This window comes from Lissotriton helveticus, chromosome 5_1 (assembly GCF_964261635.1).
Source record: "Lissotriton helveticus chromosome 5_1, aLisHel1.1, whole genome shotgun sequence".
NCBI lineage: Eukaryota > Metazoa > Chordata > Amphibia > Caudata > Salamandridae > Lissotriton > Lissotriton helveticus.
Genome location: NC_136065.1, coordinates 403,407,293 through 403,428,142, shown reverse-complemented (window position 1 = coordinate 403,428,142; position 20,850 = coordinate 403,407,293). Strand labels below are relative to the sequence as shown.

General features: G+C 42.4%; 1 protein-coding gene across 1 annotated transcript in view; it reads left to right on the top strand.

Annotated features, from left to right (window-relative positions):
* The window catches only part of RNF207 (ring finger protein 207), a 664,007-nt gene extending 647,704 nt beyond the window's left edge, over window positions 1–16,303 (top strand). The window contains exon 18 of the mRNA XM_078642621.1: window positions 11,329–16,303. Coding sequence (XP_078498747.1) covers window positions 11,329–11,503 — 175 coding nt within the window. The 3' untranslated portion in view covers window positions 11,504–16,303. The remainder of the gene's footprint in view (window positions 1–11,328) is intronic.
* The last annotated feature ends 4,547 nt before the right edge of the window (window positions 16,304–20,850 follow it).

Genomic DNA, 20,850 nt, shown 5'->3' with positions numbered 1-20,850 from the left:
CAGATCAGATGGATCAGGCCGTGACAAAAACAGAACCACCACCATCAATAAATTTAGGTTGATCACTCCCTATTCCACCGGAGCGAATGACCTGAAAAAATTGCTAAAAAAGAACTGGCATATTCTACAAACGGATATTGTATTAAAGGATGACCTTCCTCCCAATCCGTTAGTTACATTCAGTAAAGCAAGGTCTGTGGGTGATATACTCGTTAGGAGCCATCTGGAAAAACCTCCCGCAAAGGCGAATACCTTGAAAGATCAAAAAGGGTTCTTTCCTTGCGGGAGATGCAAAGCGTGTGCGAGTAGCAGAAGAGTCCTGTCGTACACTATACCAGATACAGGAATGACCATACCAATTAAAAAGTTTATGACCTGCAGTACACAATATGCTGTTTACTGTTTGCACTGCCCATGTGGCCTCCGCTACATAGGCAGCACTATTAAAGAACTGAAGCTAAGGGTCCTGGAACATCTGAGAGCCATCGACAAGGCAGATCCCAGCTACCCAGTGGCCCGCCACTTCGCGGAGGTCCATGGGCGAGACCGAAAATTATTGCAATATTTCGGCCTTGACACTGTACCACCCAATGTTAGGGGCGGAGATCGCCTTAGACGACTCCGTAGACTTGAATCTAGGTTCATCATAGACCTTTCTACGAAGTTTCCTAGGGGCTTGAACGCTGGGGAGGAGATGGCTTTTCATTTGGGGAAATAAAACATAATCAAACAAAACAAAATAGCACTTTGTAGTCCCGTGAAGGCCGTGTAACATCTAAGATACCTCCAGTTTTGCCTGAATTGACAGGATAGCACAGGTGAATATGGTCTTAATGTTGCTGTAATGTGATGTAGAATATGAGGTTCAGTTGAGTGGCTGCGAGCTTGCCTTGTGAAGGTAATGAGAACTGTTTAGTGAGCATTTTACCTTCTAGGCGCTATTGTCGCTTAATACGCACGACACTCACTATATGGATACACATCATCATGCTGAATGTATTTGATTATTTCATTAGAGTTCCCCTCCCTGTCCAGAACCTTCATATGATTTGATATGTAATGTTGTGTTCTAAGGACGTGAGAACTCTTTCTTCCTTATTAAGAATGTTGATGCACTGAGATTCCAACAATGTGAGTTGTATTGCTTTGCGACTTATCTGGTAGCAAGAAATGTTAAATGCCTGCAGGTAGTGGTGGACCATTATGCTATTCATTAGATAGAGGACTCTAGCCGATCCACGGCTTTATTCTGTTGTTTATCTCAGAAACTTATTACTTAGTGTTTATACCCACTAATTGTATGGATTAGCCCATCTAGGGGCTTTATCGCTTAACCTTTGATAATCATTAGGTTGCACATACTGATATTCTAAGATGGCGCCTAGAGCGACTATAGTGGGGTTGTCCTCTGTCTATTTCAATGTTTGAAAAAAGAAAGTGAAAATGGTGTATTTAATCCACCCGATAGTGAAAATAATTGTTACCACACTGACGAAGGCGACACGCCGAAACGCGTTTGTGGAGAGTGCCTGTGAAAAATAAACCTGCAGTGTTGAAAAGTAGCTCTCGAGTGCTGTTGTCTTCTTTGGAAATCGAGAGGATTTGGAGCGTTATATATACATATATATATATATATATATATATATATATATATATATATATACTACTATAATAAAGCAGAAACTTTCAGTCTTTGAGGCGGGTACACTCGGGAACCACTGCGCCAATCTACACACCCGATACACCGTTGAAATCGGCAGGGTGTGTAGATGGTTATAGGCTACATAAATTAAAAAAATAAACGTTATTTAAAATTTTAGATTTTTAAAAAAAGTAGTCCCTCAAAAGTAGCACCGGCCGCGACGTGCGTGGTTACGTTAGGAGCACGGGGAGGAGCTGCATCCGAGGAGCGGCGGACATGGCGCAGGGGAGGAGCGGTGACGTCAGGAGCAGAGGACCGGCGGCAGAGGAGGAGCGGCGGACATGGCGCAGGGAAGGAGCGGTGGTGCGAGCGGACAGGCGGGAGCAGCGCCAACGGAGGTAAGGGCACTCATGTAGGCGCAGGCGGGGGTCGGGGCAGGCGGGGGACGGGACGGGACGAGCCGGGCCGGCGGTGGTCGGGGAAGCCTGAGGACAACAAACAGGAGGCAAACGGTGCACTACAAATGTCACACAAATGGTGCATTACAGGAGGAAAAGGAGGAAAAAGTGACGTGTAGCCAGAGGGGTTTTAGATGCTGTGTGCAGGTTACAAAAGTGGGGCGAGCGGGGGCCCTGAAGCAAAGTAAATTACAGGAGGAAAAAGTGACGTCTGCAGGTTACAAAAGCGGGGCGGGAGGGGGCCCTGAAGCCTAATTGCTCCCGGGCAACGTCGGGACGGGCTGCTAGTATATATATATAGTTATACTTGAGACTCAGGTAAATCAAAGTCTCTATCCCTGCTCCTGTTCCGGACTCACTGGAAGTGGCCCAGATACTTGCAACACATATTTTGACGAATCTCCTGTCTGTTTGTCAACCCGGTTTTTGGAGTAAAATCAGCGCATCGCATCGGAACCAGCGATTTGCCTCCAGAGATTGATGCATTGGACAGCGTATTGCTGCCGCAGCAGCTTGGTGAGATCGATGCATCCTCTCTACTGCATGGCAGAATTCGGCACATCGCTCGACTCTGGCACCCATCTTCAGAACTGATGTATCCCCTTCAGTGCGTGTAGAAGATCGACACATCTTGCTGTTTGCGACAAGGAAAGGTACTTTGTTCACCGGGGCTTGCGTAGTACTGTAGCCGGCCGACACCCTATCATGGCAGGGAGGTAGATGTTTCTTCTGTTAATGTCTTCTCTTCTTTTTAGAATCTGCTTTGCTTAGTTTTGGGCTCCATTCTGTGCTGCTAATAATCTTGCATGTTTTGAAAAGATCGAAGCTAAATCTTGCTAATTTGAATTTTGCCTCTTTGTCGCCACTACGCGCGCATCTATTTACAGTGCCATGGCTAGTTTTGTCAGTGCACGGGGGTGCAGCTGCGCACAGATTGGGGACCTCTGGAACATAATCTATTTTTCTAAACCTGTGTGGAGACTTTTTGTGGTGTATTCATTGATATATTGTGTGTGTGTGTGTGTGTGTGTATGTGTTGCACTAATACTTTACACATTGCCTCTTTATGTAAGCCTGACTGCTCTTTGCCAAGCTACCAAAGGGTGCGCACAGGTTATCTTTTTGTGTGTATCTAGCTTACTCTGACTAGACTCCTTTAATTTGGGGTAAATTGGCTATATTTATTTATTTACTTCTTTATTTATCTTGAGTTTTATATAGCGCTGGCTAGACCCATAGGTATCGGAACGCTTTACATAAGGAACAGCAAGTTGCAAGTTACACATTTTACATAGGTTACACAATGAGGATCAGATTTACAGGCTAACATGTTACATTTGTTAAAAGCAATCAAAACTTAGTAACCAAAGAAAAAGGGCAGAGTTACAGAAAATTTGTCATGGGAGGGGAAGGGAGAAACAGGGAGACAGGGAGAAACTGTGGCCAATGTCCAGCTGGGTAGGTGGCAGGTGAGGTGATGAACAAGGGCCAATCTCCTCAGTAGCTGAACCAAGCAGTTCCTCCGGACGTCGGACATAATGCTCGGACTCTGCTGTCAGGGTAGTCAACTGGTGTACTCAGAGAGTGTCAGAGTAGCGCGGGGGTTGGGGGGCTGGGAGACCATGGGACAGGAACACAAGGAACGAGGCAGAGAGGTGGAAAGGGATAGATTCCAAGCTCGCCACTCCTCGTGGTGAAAGTCTCCCCTGGCGGCCATTTTAAGGTCAAGCAAGGAGTTAATATCCCTGTAGGTCCCCACATCCGGGTCCTTTTCACGGATTGCTGAGACCATTCCTGGGGCCCTACTATTACTGCTTTCTCCCCTCAGGGTGCCTCTGGAGGTGCCCCCGCTCCATACCGGAAAATGGGAGGGACAGCCGCCCTTTTGGAGTCAGTCGGGGCACCACAGGGTCTCCTAACCTCTTGGTCTGCCTACAGGTCACCGGCCACCTCTCCGCCGTTACTCCTTAAAGTCCAATCCAGGGGTGCAATTCTGCAGCCAAGGCCTACGAGGGGGTAAACTCTGTGCTGCGGCCTCGCCCCACATAGAGGCGGCTGCAGCCGGCAGCTGGCCCAAGGTCCCCGGACATCCTGGGAGCTGCACTTGTCTCGCTGGGGCTTCGCAGCGCCTACGGCTCCACCCCCCACCACCCCAGGAACCCATAGCTCGGCCTCGCGCAACAATATGATCGCCCAAACAGTAGGACAGAGCAACGGTCATATTTAAGTCAGCAAGCTACTTTTGTCTCAATAAGTTCCTGCTGGAAGTTATGAAGATGTCATGGTTCTATGACTCTGGCCATAGAGCATTTAAGACTACCTTGGATTTGGTTTTATTATCTTTTTGGTATCCTACAGTTCATTCTGATTTCAGGAATATGTTTTACTTCATCCAATTTGTGCTAGACATGATTTCCTATATGCTAGGCCTTTTGGATATTTGCAACCATACCCTGTGGTTCCAGAACCCTGGATAACAATTTCTACGAATGTCTTGATAAACCTTCGATCCTCTGAAGGGTAACAGGTGATCATGGTCACAGTGGACACTTTGTCAAAGATGTTTCATGTTACCGAAACTACCTACAGCAGGAGGAATAATGAAGTGTATTTTGCATCATTTTTTACTTCATGGGTTACCACAATTATTTCACGAGAATTTTATGTAAGGAATTGGAAGTGGAGCAAATCCGTCCTTCTGGTTATCGCCCCAAACATAGATGGGCAAACATAGTGAGCTATTCATTGCTTGGAGCAATGTCAATGGTTTTCTGTAATGTTGGTTAGGAAACTGGGCCTCTTATTCACCAGTTATGGTATTCTCTTTTAGTAACACTATTAGTAATGCAATCAATGTGTTATTTTTTTTCTGTATGCAAGGATTTCATTTAAAGAGTTCTTTACATCTATACCTTGTATTGACCCCTTGGTTCAGGCGACAGCTCACTAACTAAGGGGCATATCAACAAGGTGATGATAAAAAATTATAGCCGCTTTTGCGGCCGTTTTCTGCAATAATTTGATCACTATATCAGCAAGGTCACGCTACCACGTGAATCCTTGCCTTAGCGCCCTTTCCAGTATCGCCCACCTTTGCATCTCTAATGAGATGCAAAGTGGGCATTCCAGCTTAAAATAACTGGAGAAATGTCGCTAACAGACATTTCTCCAATTATCAATGGGCACACTAACGAGCATAGCGATAAGAAAAGTAGCGCTAACCTTGGTTATCGCTACTTTCCTTATGCCTGCTTTTAGATTGACTTAGCAATGATATCCGATGGAAGGTGGATATCATGGCAGAGTCTGCCTGCCCTATCAGCAAGCTATCGGCAAACGTTGTGCGATTATAGCTGTACTTCCAGCGATCAACGCACAATTGGCAGCTTGCGCCTGGAATTTTATCGCTTTTGAGATAAGCATTGCTAATAGCATGCTATCTCAGCGATAAAATTCGGCGATAGCCGGTTAAATTATCCTAGCGCCAAGTGTGCATAGCGATAATTATTGCCGGTTATTGCTGATATGCCCCCAAATAAGTTACAGAAGCTCCAACAACTTGCTTCTGAGAGCTTACATTGTTCAAAGGTCAATATGAAGAATGTGATGATAAATCAAGATTACGTTCGTTTTCAAATATTTGGTTGTCTTCCTGGTTTTTGCCTGTTCATACTTTGCTGCTAAATTGTGGATACAATTTATTGGCCGATTTTTGATGTGTCATAAGATATATTCTGTGGCTTATTTGGAAGAATTTTTCTCATGCTTGGAAGATTCATTACGTTCAACTGAAGTCAAACATTTGTGACGCTTATCTCCAACTCCCATCTGAACTTTCATCAGTTATGGTGCATGGACAACCTTAATATGAGGCACACAAAGTTTGAGGTTTTCAAATGTATTAAAGTGAGCTTCAGTTTTTCATTTATTGCAAAGATTCCAGTGAGCTTACCTGGGAAGATGGGTCTTCTGTTAATGTTCCTTTGCTAGTTTGCTGTTTCACTAAATGACACTGTGAACAGCACAGAGCTTTTATTGGGGTTGGCTTTCTGTTACATCTGTACAGAACAGACACACCACGCTAGCACTGTTTAGCAATGGTGAAGCGCTCAGAGTCCTAAGGCCAACAAAAACATGATCAACAAAAATGGAGGAGTAAGGCAAAAAGGTTTAGGAGGAAGACTACTCTCAGGCTGAAATGTCTAACAGACTTTATATTTATTTTATTTCTTAACTAATGATGCCTAGGATAGTTATTGCATACCATATAAATTTTCTCTGAGGATGGTTTGTATGCTTGTGTGCAGCTAGCATGCGTGAGATATGAACTTCTCACAAAAAACAGTGTACTTAAGTAGGTTGGTTTGTCTGAGCATTTTTGGAGCTCAATCGAAGGTTGCATCACGACTGTGGCTGCTTTCTCCCATATTCTAATACTTTGATCCTCTACACGTGCACATAAGGACAATATTCCGACCAATATTGGTAACTTCATACTTTTAGGAAGTATGAAAACATTTGGACCCAGATCAAAAGGTTTGAAAAGGAAGTCTTACCACGGATCAGAATGAGCAGCTTGATCACTCATAGTATTCAGACGTTTAACCCGTGTGAGGCCCTAGTGCATTTGGCCACTTGATATCTCTCAAATCACCATATTAGACATTTGTTCACAATTTTAAGTCAGTATCACTTTCCATGTAATTATGCTCTTTACGCACATTGATCATTAATCTTCGAGGTATGCAGTTTTTCAACAGTGGCATTATCCTCCATGTGTCTACGAGTAGTTCGTGGATACATTGTGTGAGAAGCAAGAGTGTTCCCTTCCTTTGTAGAAAAACATTGAGCCCCTGCAAGCCACAAAAACGTGTATGGGAAAGATGTGGTGGCATTCAGGCGAGTCAGCTTATGCATTTATGGTACCCGTACGTTGATATTCATTGAGATCCAATTGTATTGTGGTTTCTCAAGTAACAGTTTTCAAGTTAAAGTCACCACCACATTGCAAGTAAACAATATCCTTAAAGTCTTTTCATGGCCATTGCTCATCTTCAGCGCAGATCAGTTTTTCAGGAGTTGTCCTGTCTTGAACCGTCCAAACAGTATCCACCCAATATTTTCAATTTGAAGAAGAATGCATTCCCTTGGCAGCAAACCATCCGATCCAAGAGAGGTTGTTAGTAAATATTTAAACTTAGCCACATTACATTTTTCGCCCATTACAAAAATGGGAAAAGTTTCAAGACTTTGCCCAAAAAGAAGTTTAAATTCAGCCATCCCCCCACAGGTTCATGAAGGTTCCTTGCTGCCTGTCTATGATTGCACAGAAGGTGGTTTCTTGCAGTTAGATTTTCTGCCCAAGAAGATGGGTCTTCTAACCGCAAAGAATGATTGAATGGGCGCTAATAGCTGTGTACGGAGAGAATATTCTGCCTCGCTGCATCACTACAGCGCAGCGCTACCCTTATCTCTGAGCGGCAGCTGGCAATCACCCGCAGCTCTCAAAGTCTAACCTTTAGAGGATAGGACTTATTACAGCATGGAATGCCAGTGCGCTGCTGCTGAGAAGCAGCAGTTTAGCCACTGCCCAATTGTGGCTCTGGGAAGCAAAATGATCCTATTCTTCCTGTTATAGATGATTACCAAAGCTCCCTCTATTACTTTGCTTACTTTTTTAGACTTTGCAAGCATCATGCATGGCAAACCTTGCAAAGTATTAGAAAATGTAGACGGCTGCACGACAAAAATCATCACCACTCTGCAACCCTCAAACTGGCAACCTACAGAAAATGTTTGACGGCAAAGTCTGGTTGCACTCAAACTAGGCAGCTTCAGCCTTTATAGAATTTGGTGTTGGTCCCCAGTGAGACCTCAGCATATCATGGTACTTGTAGCCTTACACATAACTATCTTACCGAATTATTCTTTCTGCTGCAAATAGAAGCATACCTCAGATGTGTATTTTACTGTTTATTTCGAAAAAAGCAGAATGTCGAGCGCCTCCAGAACTAGAGATAAGGATAATACTATTCTAGCCAGGGGTACAGTCCTTGAAACAATAGTGTAAAGTGGTAGCTCATGAACTGGTGAAAGACTGCACTGTAATATGCATGGATCACCCAATCGCTCGACGCCATTCTGCCAAAAACGCACTCTCTGAAACACATCAAGAGAGTCAACCCCTCACCCTGGTACACCCCGGAACTGAACCTTCTTCGCAAGATTTGCAAAAAAAACGAACGGATCTGGAGGAAGGAAAAAACCATGGAACAAAGAGAGTCATTTCGTATTTCTGTCAAAACCTACAAAAAAGAGCTCCGCAACACCAAAATTACCTTTTTCGAGAACAGAATCAAAAATGCTGCCTGCTCGGCCCATGAAACTTACTCAGTACTCAAAGAACTTCTCCACGCCCCTGACCCCCCTCTCAAACCCCTCGACCCCGAAGAAGCTGAAACTAAATGTAAAAACTTAGCCACCTTCTTTGACGAGAAGATTCAAAAGATTCTTCTCACCATACCTCCCCCTGATCAGACCGACACAGAGCAGGACCTCACCTCCATCTTCACCCATCCCCCCCTGTTGCCAGTCCACCCCCAACCCTCCCTGGATGCTTTTGGACCCGTAACTACGGAAGAAGTAGGAGCAACGTTTACCTCAATTAAAAGCGGCTCCCCCCTCGACCCCGCACCCCTCCGTTTCTTAAAAAAAGTGTCGAGCACCATCATCCCTCCCCTCACGGCCCTGATCAACTCATCTTTCGCGGAGGGCATAGTCCCCCCAGCTGGAAAGCGGCAGCTGTTAAAGGTCTATTAAAAAAACCTTCCTTAGACCCACAGGACCTTACCAACTACAGGCCCATATCCCTTCTTCCTGGAAACAGCAAGATCGCAGAGAAGCTGGTAAACAAACAACTATCGTTTTACCTAGAAAGCAACAACCTTTTAGCGATCTCCCAGACAGGGTTCCGTCCAGGCCAGGGCACGGACATCGCCCTCCTGGCAGCAGTAGAGAAGGCCAGAAGCATTCTGGATACAGGAGGTTCAGTGGCAGTGATCCTCCTGGATCTTAGTGCGGCCTTCGATACTGTAGACCACCTAACCCTAATCCATCGTCTGGGAGAGATCGGACTAAAGGGGATGGCCCTGAAATGGCTAGAGTCCTTTTTATCAGGACGCACCTTTCAGGTACGGGAAAACGACAGCTGCTCATCCACCTTCCCCCTCCGGTGTGGAGTGCCACAGGGCTCATCCCTGAGCCCCACGTTGTTCAACGTGTACATGGCCCCACTGGAGAAGAGGGTCAGCTCGTTCGGCGTGTCAATTATCAACTACGCCGACGACACCCAGCTGGTCGTAACCCTCTCACATCCCCACCATGCCCCATCAGACCTCCACGGCTGCCTTTCCGAAGTCCACCGATGGATGAACCTCTCCTCACTCAAGTTGAATGGGTCTAAGACTGAGATCCTTCTGATGGGCCACAAGGGGCCCTCCTTACCATCTCACCTCTGGCCTAGCTGCCTAGGCGACCCTCCTACACCCAAGGAAGAGGTCAAGAGCCTGGGCGTGTGGATTGAGAGAGATATGAGCTTTAAAACCCAGGCCAAAAGAACGGCTGGGATTTGTTTTGGACTACTCAGAGCCTGTAGGAAGATCTTTCCTTTACTCCCTGAGACCGCAAGGAGGCTCCTCATTCAGGGTCTAATCCTGGCAAGATTGGATTACTGTAATGCCATCTACTTAGGAGCCCCTGAAGCCACCCTGAATTCACTGCAAAAAGTCCAAAATGCCGCCGCCCGCCTACTTACGGGCACCCCAGGAAGATCTTCCGCCAGGCCGGCTCTTAAATCTCTCCATTGGCTCCCAGTCAGGGAAAGGGTCACTTTCAAGGCCCTGTGCCTGGCCCATAAAACCCTCAACAAAAACGCCCCCCCCCCTTCTCACAGAAATCCTAGTTCCATACAAAGCGGAGAGAGACCTCCGGTCCGGCACAGAAAACTTTATGGCAGTTCCGAGAGTCAGAAAAGCCAAGACCGGTGGACGTCGTTTCTCGGTTCACACGGCAAGACAATGGAACCATCTGCCACGAAAACTCCGGTTAGAACCGAACTACCTTCAGTTCAGAAAAACCCTAAAAACCCTCCTTTTCCCGCAGACTTAACTTCATCAGACGGCTGAACCCCCCCCCCCCCCCCCCCCCCCTCGGAGAACAGGTCAGCGCTGGGATGCTCCCTGAGTTACTACGCGCTTTATAAAACCATTAAATAAATAAATATTGCTGCTAATTTTTTAACATTTTTTATTGATAAATAATGAGAAAGGCTCCAACATGTCAGCGTGCTGACAGAACCCCCGTAAACTATATCTGATTCTGGTTTCTGAAGGCAGTGGATGTAAAGCAGCGGTGCCTTGAAGGCATTTCATCAGTTTTATCGAAATAGCAGCATGAGGGTGTACAACCAAACCAGGGCTCTCCTCACGAGAATTAAGAACCTCGAAACACTAATGTAAACAGAAGTCTCATTAACCGATAAAGTGTCTTCATTGAAATACTATACTGTTAAAAGGCTGAAGTCAAAAACTAGATTGCATTAGCTGTCACACAGGTTACCAATACATGAGAAATTATGACAAAGACAACTCTCTAAGCAGCATAGTTTCAAAGGTGCTGAAATCTATTAATTCCTCATAATATTTTTTATGCATTAACAGTGAAATATATATGTTGGGTCTTTTGAACCCTTTCTTTCCCTTTTTACAAATGATTTCAGCAAATACAATAATTTTCTCTCTTGTAGGCTTACACTATGAACCCTTTGACTCACTAAGGCACCCTTGAGGAAACAGTACATCATCATTTATCAGGAAAGGGGTACAGATAACTCTAACCTCTGGAGGCAATCAAAGTGTTCGAATTGTCCTAATCTGATGTGAAGGAAATAAACGATGAGACAGAGAGAATGCGCTACATAAAGAAAGGTCTAACCTTAGCTAAAGGAAACCTGACCAGAAAGAAAGGGCCTTATGTTTAGCTAAAAAGGTTGTTGCCTTAAACGAGCATGGATCAATATCAGAAGAACAATATATAATAAACCAGATACAAAATCAATATAACCCATTACTCATACTCCACCACATATTACCAAGCGTAGCCTTGCTTCCACTGCTGTTTGTTGATTCATGCAACGTATTCTGAAGAACGTACTCTGTTTTTCTGCATTAGGAATGACTTGACTGTTGGAGCTGAAGACCACAGAGAGAAGAGCGCTGAGATGAAGGGAGACAACAGAATATTAAACATTCTCATCGATGATCCCTTGTTGAAAATGAAAGATCACTACAAAAGCAAAGTGAAAAATGGAATTGAGATCCCTAGCAGAAAAGACTTGGACACTTAGTGAAGAAATGGCTGCATTGCAAATGCTATTACTGTGTGTTCAAAACAAAGATTCACTCAGAGTTGAACTGGTGCACCAATACAAGGGACGTTTCAGTGGCTAGGACAAGGTCCTCGTCAGACCCTCAAGAAGATGCTTGCATTGTTTCCAAATCCATATCAAGGTCACATATCAAGGGAATACATTTAAGGATCTAAGTGTAGGCAATAAAGCGTGGGAAACTAAGTTATATATGAGGCAAAATTCTATAAAATAAAAACTGTAATGTGTTCTAGTCCTAACATGCCAGTGAACACACACTGCAAGAATGCTGCAACAGTTGTAGCATATTCAATTAGATACACAAATCTTTGTATTTACGTTTAAAGACAATGAGGATTTCAATGCATCAAAACCACTGACAACAGTTCAGAAAAACATATTTATATAAGATACCACATTTCCACTTACATCGAACAAAATACCATTTAAGTATGCATCCATTGCGTAAAACTGCCTATTTTTGTTACTATTGTACTGTCATGAAACGCTAATCTTGATTTATTCGCCAACACTTATGAGCCACAGGCCTTTTAATATTCTGTTGCCAAAGCCCATCATCTTTGACAATGTCACCTATTCATAAACAGCGCTGGGATTTCTGGTTTCACTTCTTCGCAAAGGCCAGTAAGATGGAGTAAACACCCTCACTGTTCTCCATGTAGCCTAAGTATTGTCAAACACTACTACCCTCAGCTCGATATGGAGTCTAACTTTGCACTCAGAGTAAGGTCGCCATCTGTGTAAGAAAAGGCGATGCTAGGGAGTGGTGGGAGACCTCCTAAACTGGAAGCGAGGCTAAATAGGGTGGTGCCTCAACAACTCATGGCTAGAACTTTTCACCTTGTCCGCATCACCTTTAAAATAACAACTTTAGTGCTTACATCAATTTCCATACCCTATCTTTGATCTGCCTAAACAGTCTATATTAAACTGCTTCTCTCTAACTTATTTAGTATTTCTGCTTCACTGCATCCCACCCTTCCCTCCAACCATCCAGTCCATTCAATACTTTTTCTAACTTTCATAGTTCTCTGAAGTTGTCGTTTGGCAAAATGTCACTTTATAACTTTTTAAAACTCCTTAAATAGATACATGAAAATAGCCCTTCTTATTCATTAACCTAAGGTAATATGAACCTGACATTGTTTTATTATTAAAAAAGAATAATAATTATTAAGAATACAATTTAAAACTGGTCCATTTCTGACGTCCTGTGTCAGTGAGTTCACTATAAAGTTCCGAAATTTGTACTGCCTTCTCTGGGTTTCCTAGTGGATAAAAACAATGCACAATTATGGCTATTAGATAACCTCCATCTTAAATTATATTGAAACAAAAGCTAACTGACTAAATCATTCTCAAGTGCGCACCTAATTGTAACCGATATTCAAAAACAGAATTATGGGCGGCACATAACGACCGTAGGTGCCATCTATAGCAAAATCCATGGTCAACATTTATTACCAATGACTTTTCAGGTGATTTTAGTAATGCCTACATAAACGCTAAAGAAAACAACACTTATGAGTGTTTTTTTATTTCAGTCAGAAATCCTTTCTGTTCAATATATTTAGGAATCTAACATACTGTCTTGAATAAACAAAGTGAGGAATACATTTTTACATAAGCAACACACTTATCAAATAACTATAGTGCTTCCAGTTTTGCACAAGTCTTGCAGCTGACTACTTACAGTTGTACAATATTTGTTTGTACAGATATGCAAAAAGCAATTTTTACCCATCTTCTTGCGAGGAAAATGTTTTCTGTAATGATAATTCGAAGCTTAAGGAGCTTATGGAGTTACTTTGAGTTTAATGAAATGCGTGAACCACCATGTAGAGATTAGGAAAGGACAGGGTTGGACCCAGCAGAGCCTCAACTGATTCCTTGACTTACTGGTCTCTCCACCACAGGACCACCAGGTCATAGCGATGGTTGTCCACCCCTATTTAGAGCAGGGCAACAATGGTTGGATTGCCTTACCCAGGTCCACCATAGAATGAATGGCAGCCCCAGACAAGAAATCCATGAATGTCTCAGGTGCAGGGAGAGAACTTTCTGCACCTACAGTTGATTGATGTTTTGGGATTTTTTTTTTACAACAAACAGAAATGCAGAGCGGGGCTCAAACAATATGACACTCGCTTGGCATATTACTCAGCCTACAGTAGTGCTGTTGGTACACTGGTTCAACTATATGCTGAGAGATCCTTGCCCTGTATTTTTAAGAGTGACAAAATGTTCTACTTTTCATCAACTGAGCAGGCAAATAGCGAGGTGGTAGGCGGCTTTGCAACTATAACAAATGTTTGTAATCTGAATTTAGTGTTACCAGCAATATAAAAGGGTAAGTGACAGAGAAGAAAAAATTGTTGCTGTGCATAACTGCTTCTCCAGATCTGGTCGAAACAGTACTCATCCCCTCTTTACATCCTCATTCTTCCAACTTTTGGTGATGAAAACCTCATGTTTCTGTTGATTCTTTTCATTTGTACATAAAGAATAGGTCCGGTGAAGTCTCACAAATTTATAAAAACATATGTAATTCAGATAATTTAATTACGCTATTCCAATAAATGTTATCATATTCAAAGACTTGCATTCGAGGACTTGCACTTTTGCGTCGCTGGAATGTCACTTTTTTGACGTTCCGGTGGCGCAATGTGACACAGGCATATTTATAATGCCAGGCAAAGCCACGTTACGTGGCTTTTCATAGCCTCATAAATATGTGCAGAAAACTGCGTGAAAGGGGCATTCCATGAGTGTTGCTGGGTGCGTTCCCAGCAACATCCATGGCTTTTTGACACTGCCCCAGATTTACGAGAAATCGTAAGTCTGAGGCAGTGCCAAAAACGTATGCCTCCCGGAGGCACAACCAGGAGAAATATCTCTAATTTCCTCTTTCTATGTGTGCTGCATTCTGCAGCGCACTAGTAAGAGGAAAAAACCTCTTGTGATTGTTTTTGTGCAGGAATGTTTTCCTCCCTGCATTTGTGTCACATGTGTTTGGTGCTCAGAAAAGAAGCTAATATTTCAGTACTGTTCATTGGCAATCAAAAGAAGAGGCTGTTGTTGTGCCTTAATGTTTGATCCAAAAAAGAAAACTGAGGAATGTGCTAGCTGATTGTTCTGCAGGTGAAAGAAGAGTAGGGTATGACAACATTTAATATTCCTTCTTGAAATAGTTTTCACATAATGGGTCGAGGAATGTTTTGTGGGAATGCCATAAATACCTTAGGGTCATGTATTAATGTGTCCATTTATTGTGGAGGTAAAACAAAATCCTGTTCTTGTAAAAAAAAAGGCAAGTGTACTGTCTTCTTGGAGCTAATTTCTAAATATATACTTTCATTGAACAGTTTTCATGTTTTCCTCAACTCAGTGTTAATAGTGTACGTTTTACATTAGGGGTAGAAAATATGGTTATGCATTTATAGTTTGATTTTATTGGTGCATAGCAAAATTTGTTGAGTGTCAGGTAGATACTGCATCATGTACGAGCCTTTAATTTGAAAAGAAACATAAACAGCTAAGTGTATTCCTTTCATTCAATGAGGAGTCAGCCACAGTATTGGCAAAGTTATCTAAATAAATTTCGCAAGAAAAATATGTTAATTAATGAGATTTTGGTTACTCAATTCTATTTTCCTGCTCCTTTCTCCATTTGTACACCGTTCTTATTAGTGGCTTAATTAGATGTGAAATGCATTCTGCAGAACTTTGGAAGACCGCACTGTGGATTTAATAGAAATAATTTATATTATTCTATTATGTATAATCCGATGAATAGAAACAGGACAATGATGTGTGATCTGAGGTAACAGCTACAATAGGTCTTACTGCATCAGGTGACATTACAGTAAGGAAGATTAACAACAAAACATCTATTTCTTGGATTGAATTTGTAAAACGTCACTATGTTTCTTTATATAAGTATTACATGAAATATCTCATTCGACAGACTTGCTTTATTCCCAATTCACAAAGATAGGGTATGCTCCTCTAAAATCAGGAGTATTTCATGAGTAAGTCTCTCCTATCCACAAAAACTCTTTGTGAACCGGGCACATCTTTATAGATTTTATACAGAAGGCAGTAACATTTTTATTGTGCACTGTTGCCTCTCGAATGACCTCGTTCACCACTGCAAACATACAATTTGTGCTATTTCAATAATTGTTAGGCATCCCTAGTGACCTTGTACATGGAAGTAGAGCCAACAAATAAATATGAAGACAACCAATTTATGCACTGTGAAGATTATGACACAGTATTAAAAAAAACTTCACATAACCTCACATATCAAATTATTAAATCCCAATAAGGTTACCCACTATTATGTGGCTACTGAAAGATATCCACAAGTCGTTTATCTGCACTCAATTGATTTAAAAACCGATGAATTTGGTATTGAATTTAGATGATTAATGTTTTAATTTACTACTCGGATCTCATGGAGCTGCACTTCTGGTGATTTATCTCCCATTTTCTGCCTGTCTTCATTGCTCTTTGTTGCTGTGTTCTCATTAAAAAAAACTGTATATAATTGGATTTTTACAGTGTTTTAGTATGCGTTTAACCGCATGCCTGCTAGCCATGGTCTAGTAAAGCATGAAGCTGATTAACAGTGTTTCACTTGTTTGGGCTGGTATAATCTTCTAATGGGGTGGTAAAGAGAGTTGGTAGAAGTAGATTGGTTCGTTATAAAATGATGCTTGTTGTGCAGAGATGAATAGATCAATATTAAATCCACATATCTCGAAGTAAAGTCTATTTATTTGAGTATGCATTTGGTAGGTACAGGTTTACAAACCACCAACGACTCCATTCACAAAGGAAAACTTCCGAAAGTAAATGTTATAGCATATCTACTAACATGTATACATTAATGCACAAATACAGTTCACAGAAAAACGAAACTATCTGCTCTGTAGGATACGTAGTTCACCACTCCACCCCCTTACAACTATGCAAATGATTGGGTGGAGCCTGAAATCACAAATTGGATGCTACTATAAGTAACACCAACGTTGTAGTTCACGCAATCCTCTGCCTAATGCATAGAGGCAGAAAGACATGGGTAATCTCTACATACAATGCATATCGCTGAATGATTGTAAACAAGCAATAGATAACGCCTGACCGCAATCATACATCAGGCACCTGTCACAATCTGTAGCATGTAAATGCATCCCACACCCTGGTGCCTGCCAGATCAGGTAAGATGCAGACCACTGGACACAAGAAGAAGAGCAGCTTCACTGCGGAAGAGAAGTCATGTGGCAGGACGTCACAGATAGCATGGAGGAATGAACTATAGGGAACTTAAAAAAAAAATGGCATGTTCATGTGATGTTTGTAAACTAGATGATCATTTCTGTCATGCATCCTTATCAGCTGCACAGCCTGCATGTCGACCTCTAATGCTCTCTTGCCATTGGAAACCCTATATTAAAATATACTCTCAGACATCACAATTCATTTATAAATGACAACACTGCAGGTACTGTTTCAAATCCCTCATTAAGCAGCCATCAACTGCTGTTGTCCTGTATGTGGTGTCATGTGAACTGGTCACTCAGACCAGGTGGATGAAATGGGCGGATACGTTTCCCATAACATATACAAGTAGATGTCACTGCATGTCTGGTTTTGTACACTATCAATTACTTTTAAGTCTAGATGTTAATCACTAACACAATATACAATACAATGTGTTAGACATGCCAGTCTTAAGGTTGTCTTCCCCCAAACCGTTTGCCTTACTCCTCCATTTTTGCTGAAGTCGTTTTTGTTGGCCATAGGACTCTGTGCACTTTACCACTGCTAACCAGTGCTAAAGTGTGTGTACTCACTCCTTTAAACATGGTAAAATTAGCTTACAACCAATTGGCACATTTAATTCACTTGTTAGACCCTTGTAAAGTGGTACTACCTTTACACAAGGCTTGTTAATTAAATGCTACTATTGGGTCTGCAGCACCTATTGTGCCACCCATTTAAGTAACCTTTTAAACCTGTCTTAGGCCCACCATTGCAGTGTGTGTGTGTAGTTTTAAACTGCCCCTTCGACCTGGCAAAATAAAAGTCTTGCTAGGCCTAAACCTTCCTTTTAAATACATAGGTCACCCTAAGGGTAGGCCCTCAACAGCCTATAGGGCAGGTTGCAGTGTATTTAAAAAGTTGGAAGTGCCTTTACTTTTCCTGGTAGTGAAAAACTCTTAAATTCATTGTTCACTACTGCAAGGCCTACCTCCCCCAGAGGATCACACTGGGTTACACAATTACATCTTATAAGTGGTAACTTTCAATTGGGAGCAGGTAGGAATCTCAAGTTTGGTGTCCAAAGAATTTGATTTTAAATCCCTCTTTAATGGTAAAGTCAGGTTTTAATGGTAAAGTCAGGTTTTAAGCCATAATTCTGAAAATGCCACTTTTAGAAAGTAGTTGGCATTTTCTGCTCCCAACCATGTGGGGCCTGCAGCCTGTATTCTGGGTCACATCCCTAGGTGTAGCTGGCAGTTGGTCTTTGTGTATTGCTTCAAGACAGTGAGATAAAGGGTGAATAGATGTTGACTGTTTGAATCGCCATCTCTGACTTGATGGGGGGAGGAGCCGTCATCTTCTTTACTTGCACTTCACAAAGCCTCTACCTGAGCACACTCACTAAGTGCTTGACACTAGTGTTTTTGTGCCCCCAGACAAGCTGGGTCTAGGACATAGAGTCGGGAAATTCTAAACACCTCTGGGGATTTTAACCTCCCTAACCTTGTCCTTCAAAGCTGGCCCCCAATATAAATAATGGACCCTCAGACCCAATTATTCATTACACCTCTGGACCTATGGAAGACTCAGAAGGACTGAGGTACCATTCTTCAAGATGGACTGCTACTCTGCTGTCCTGCTGCCTGAGTGAAGAGGACTAGATCTGAATCTTGAACCCAGGACCACTAGAGTGACTCGAAGGTCTAGGTGTCTTGTCTCCTGATCAGAGCCTTAGGGACAGAAAATGCTCCAATCACCTTGACTCCAGTGCCTGAACTCTGTCTGCTGTGATTCTTGCCCCCAAGTGGTGTCACCCCAGTCCTGGACCCTTGTATGTGGGCCAGAATGTGTTCTGCCAGCCCAGCTGTGGTCCAAGCACAACCAAAGCAGTGTGAAGCATCACCTTGAAGTTCCACATCTGAACCGCCACTGAGCAACAGTTCCTCGACATAGGACCCCGCAGCTCTTTGGAACCACAACTGCACAACACATCCTCAATACAGGACCTCGCACAGCAGCCCACTGCCCATCAGAACCCCCAATGCGTGACCCATCCTACATATTGGGCCCCACAATGCTTCGCAACCGAGATTTAAGGTACTTTGTTCAGTGGGCTTAACTAGGTCCATGTATCCAGCCCCTGCTCCAGCACGGTCAGCATGAGCCTGTGACATTGTCCTGGTCCAGCGTGACGAGATACACAGTGCAGCACGCATGCAAAGTTGGAAAAGGAAGGAGAAAAGAAAGCCTTTCTCCTTCCTTGCGCCTAGTTTGAAAGGGCGTAGTTTTGTCACGCTAACCCCAATCTACTTTGTTTAGTAAATTGGGTTTAGCATAAGAAACCTTGGGTGGTTGCGCTGCTTCGCATTACTTACATTATTTACAGCGGTAAACAAGTCTAGCACTGGAAAGGAAATTAGGAAAAAAAAGTTTGTGCTATTTTGTGTCACAAAAGTGACGCAAACACTGCGCAAAAACGTAGTAAATCTACCCCTAAATGTGCTAACTTAGAATTCTCACCTGTTCGATAACTCTGTGCTTGAATGAAACAAAAACCTGCCTTCATGCAGGTACTTTTTTTCTCCACAGCGTAAAAAAATTTCCCCGTGGAGAGTAAGAAACTACCCGATGTATGTCAATGTCCACAAATGTAGACATTTTGCAGATGTTTACCAGGAGGCCATAGCCAAAGATATTCCACATATATTCCACAGATATATTTGAACTGTATGAATCTAAAATTTCATAAATCATGGGTGTACGAATCAAATGAAGAGATTAAGTGGGTAAATTGAGTTTTTTGCACACCTGAGTTACATTTGGATGTGCAAAAACATTTATGAATCTGGCAAAAATCAGATGTCTCGTACGATATATTGTGTAGAGAAGGGAAAACCAGGGGCAATGCACTGGATACTGGTATTAATCAACAGGGGATTTCATTTTTCAAATTTATTGAAATAATGTTGTCATGGACAACGGTCTTGGTATTCCTTATATATTCGCAGACACTAAAGGGTCCACATTTAAAGTTCAAAATCGACAATGATGGATTGATAGTGAATATGCCAGTAAACATTCACCACATGGTCCCTGATGTTTGCAAAAAAGGGCTTCTCTAATGTGGTGCTGAACGTGGATAGTACATTCCAGTGACTGAGTATCATCTTCTGCGGTTACTGCGTGGGTCACAAGTGGTAATGCTGCTCAACCGTTCTTTGAATTGGGATTTAGTAATGATTGCAATGGGCTAAACTGAACACCCTTTCCTATTGTGTTGTTAAACTGTTTCATTTAACACAATTCAATACATTTATCACAAAGGATATTACATTTGGTGACAAAATCTTCCTTATCTTAGGCATTAAAATTGTCAATGTGGAAGGCTAACTGTTAGTCCATGGGGTTGATATCTAAGGTATAGAGGTGATTTGTTTTTTCTCTGGGGGTGTTTCTGTAGAGAGTGGCATTAGTCTACCTCTAACTTGAACTTTAAATTAGGCAGGCTGAATTTTTCATGGTTGATAATAAAAGTGAAGGTTTGATTTGATTTATTGGTTTTGTAGAGCGCTCAAATGCCCTAAGGCGTCTTGGCGCTACTCGGTCTAAGGATAGAACGTCTACACTAATTGCTGAAAAGGCAGGTTTTAAGAAAGTTTGGGCCGACCCTGTGCCCCTCAGAACCTGGGTATTAGTAATATAGAAAACAGTTGGTTCTGTTGGGTAATACAATTGGTGAGATTCATGTATTCAATACATAGGCAATGATGTATCTTAATTTATCAATGAGTGGAACACAATCTTTTATAAAAAACACACTGAGAAACATTTTTAACAACAGAGTTGATTGACTCTTTTTGTTATTTCAAAAGGCATTGAATAAGGCTGTCACAAACACAAATAAATTACAGCAATAAAAATAAAGTGACTGTTGTGAAGGAGTGACATGTGGTGACTGGTGAAGTCAAAGGTGCACTATGTACAAGACCTACACAAGTGACATAAACAGATTCAATTTGAGATTTCTGTCCTGT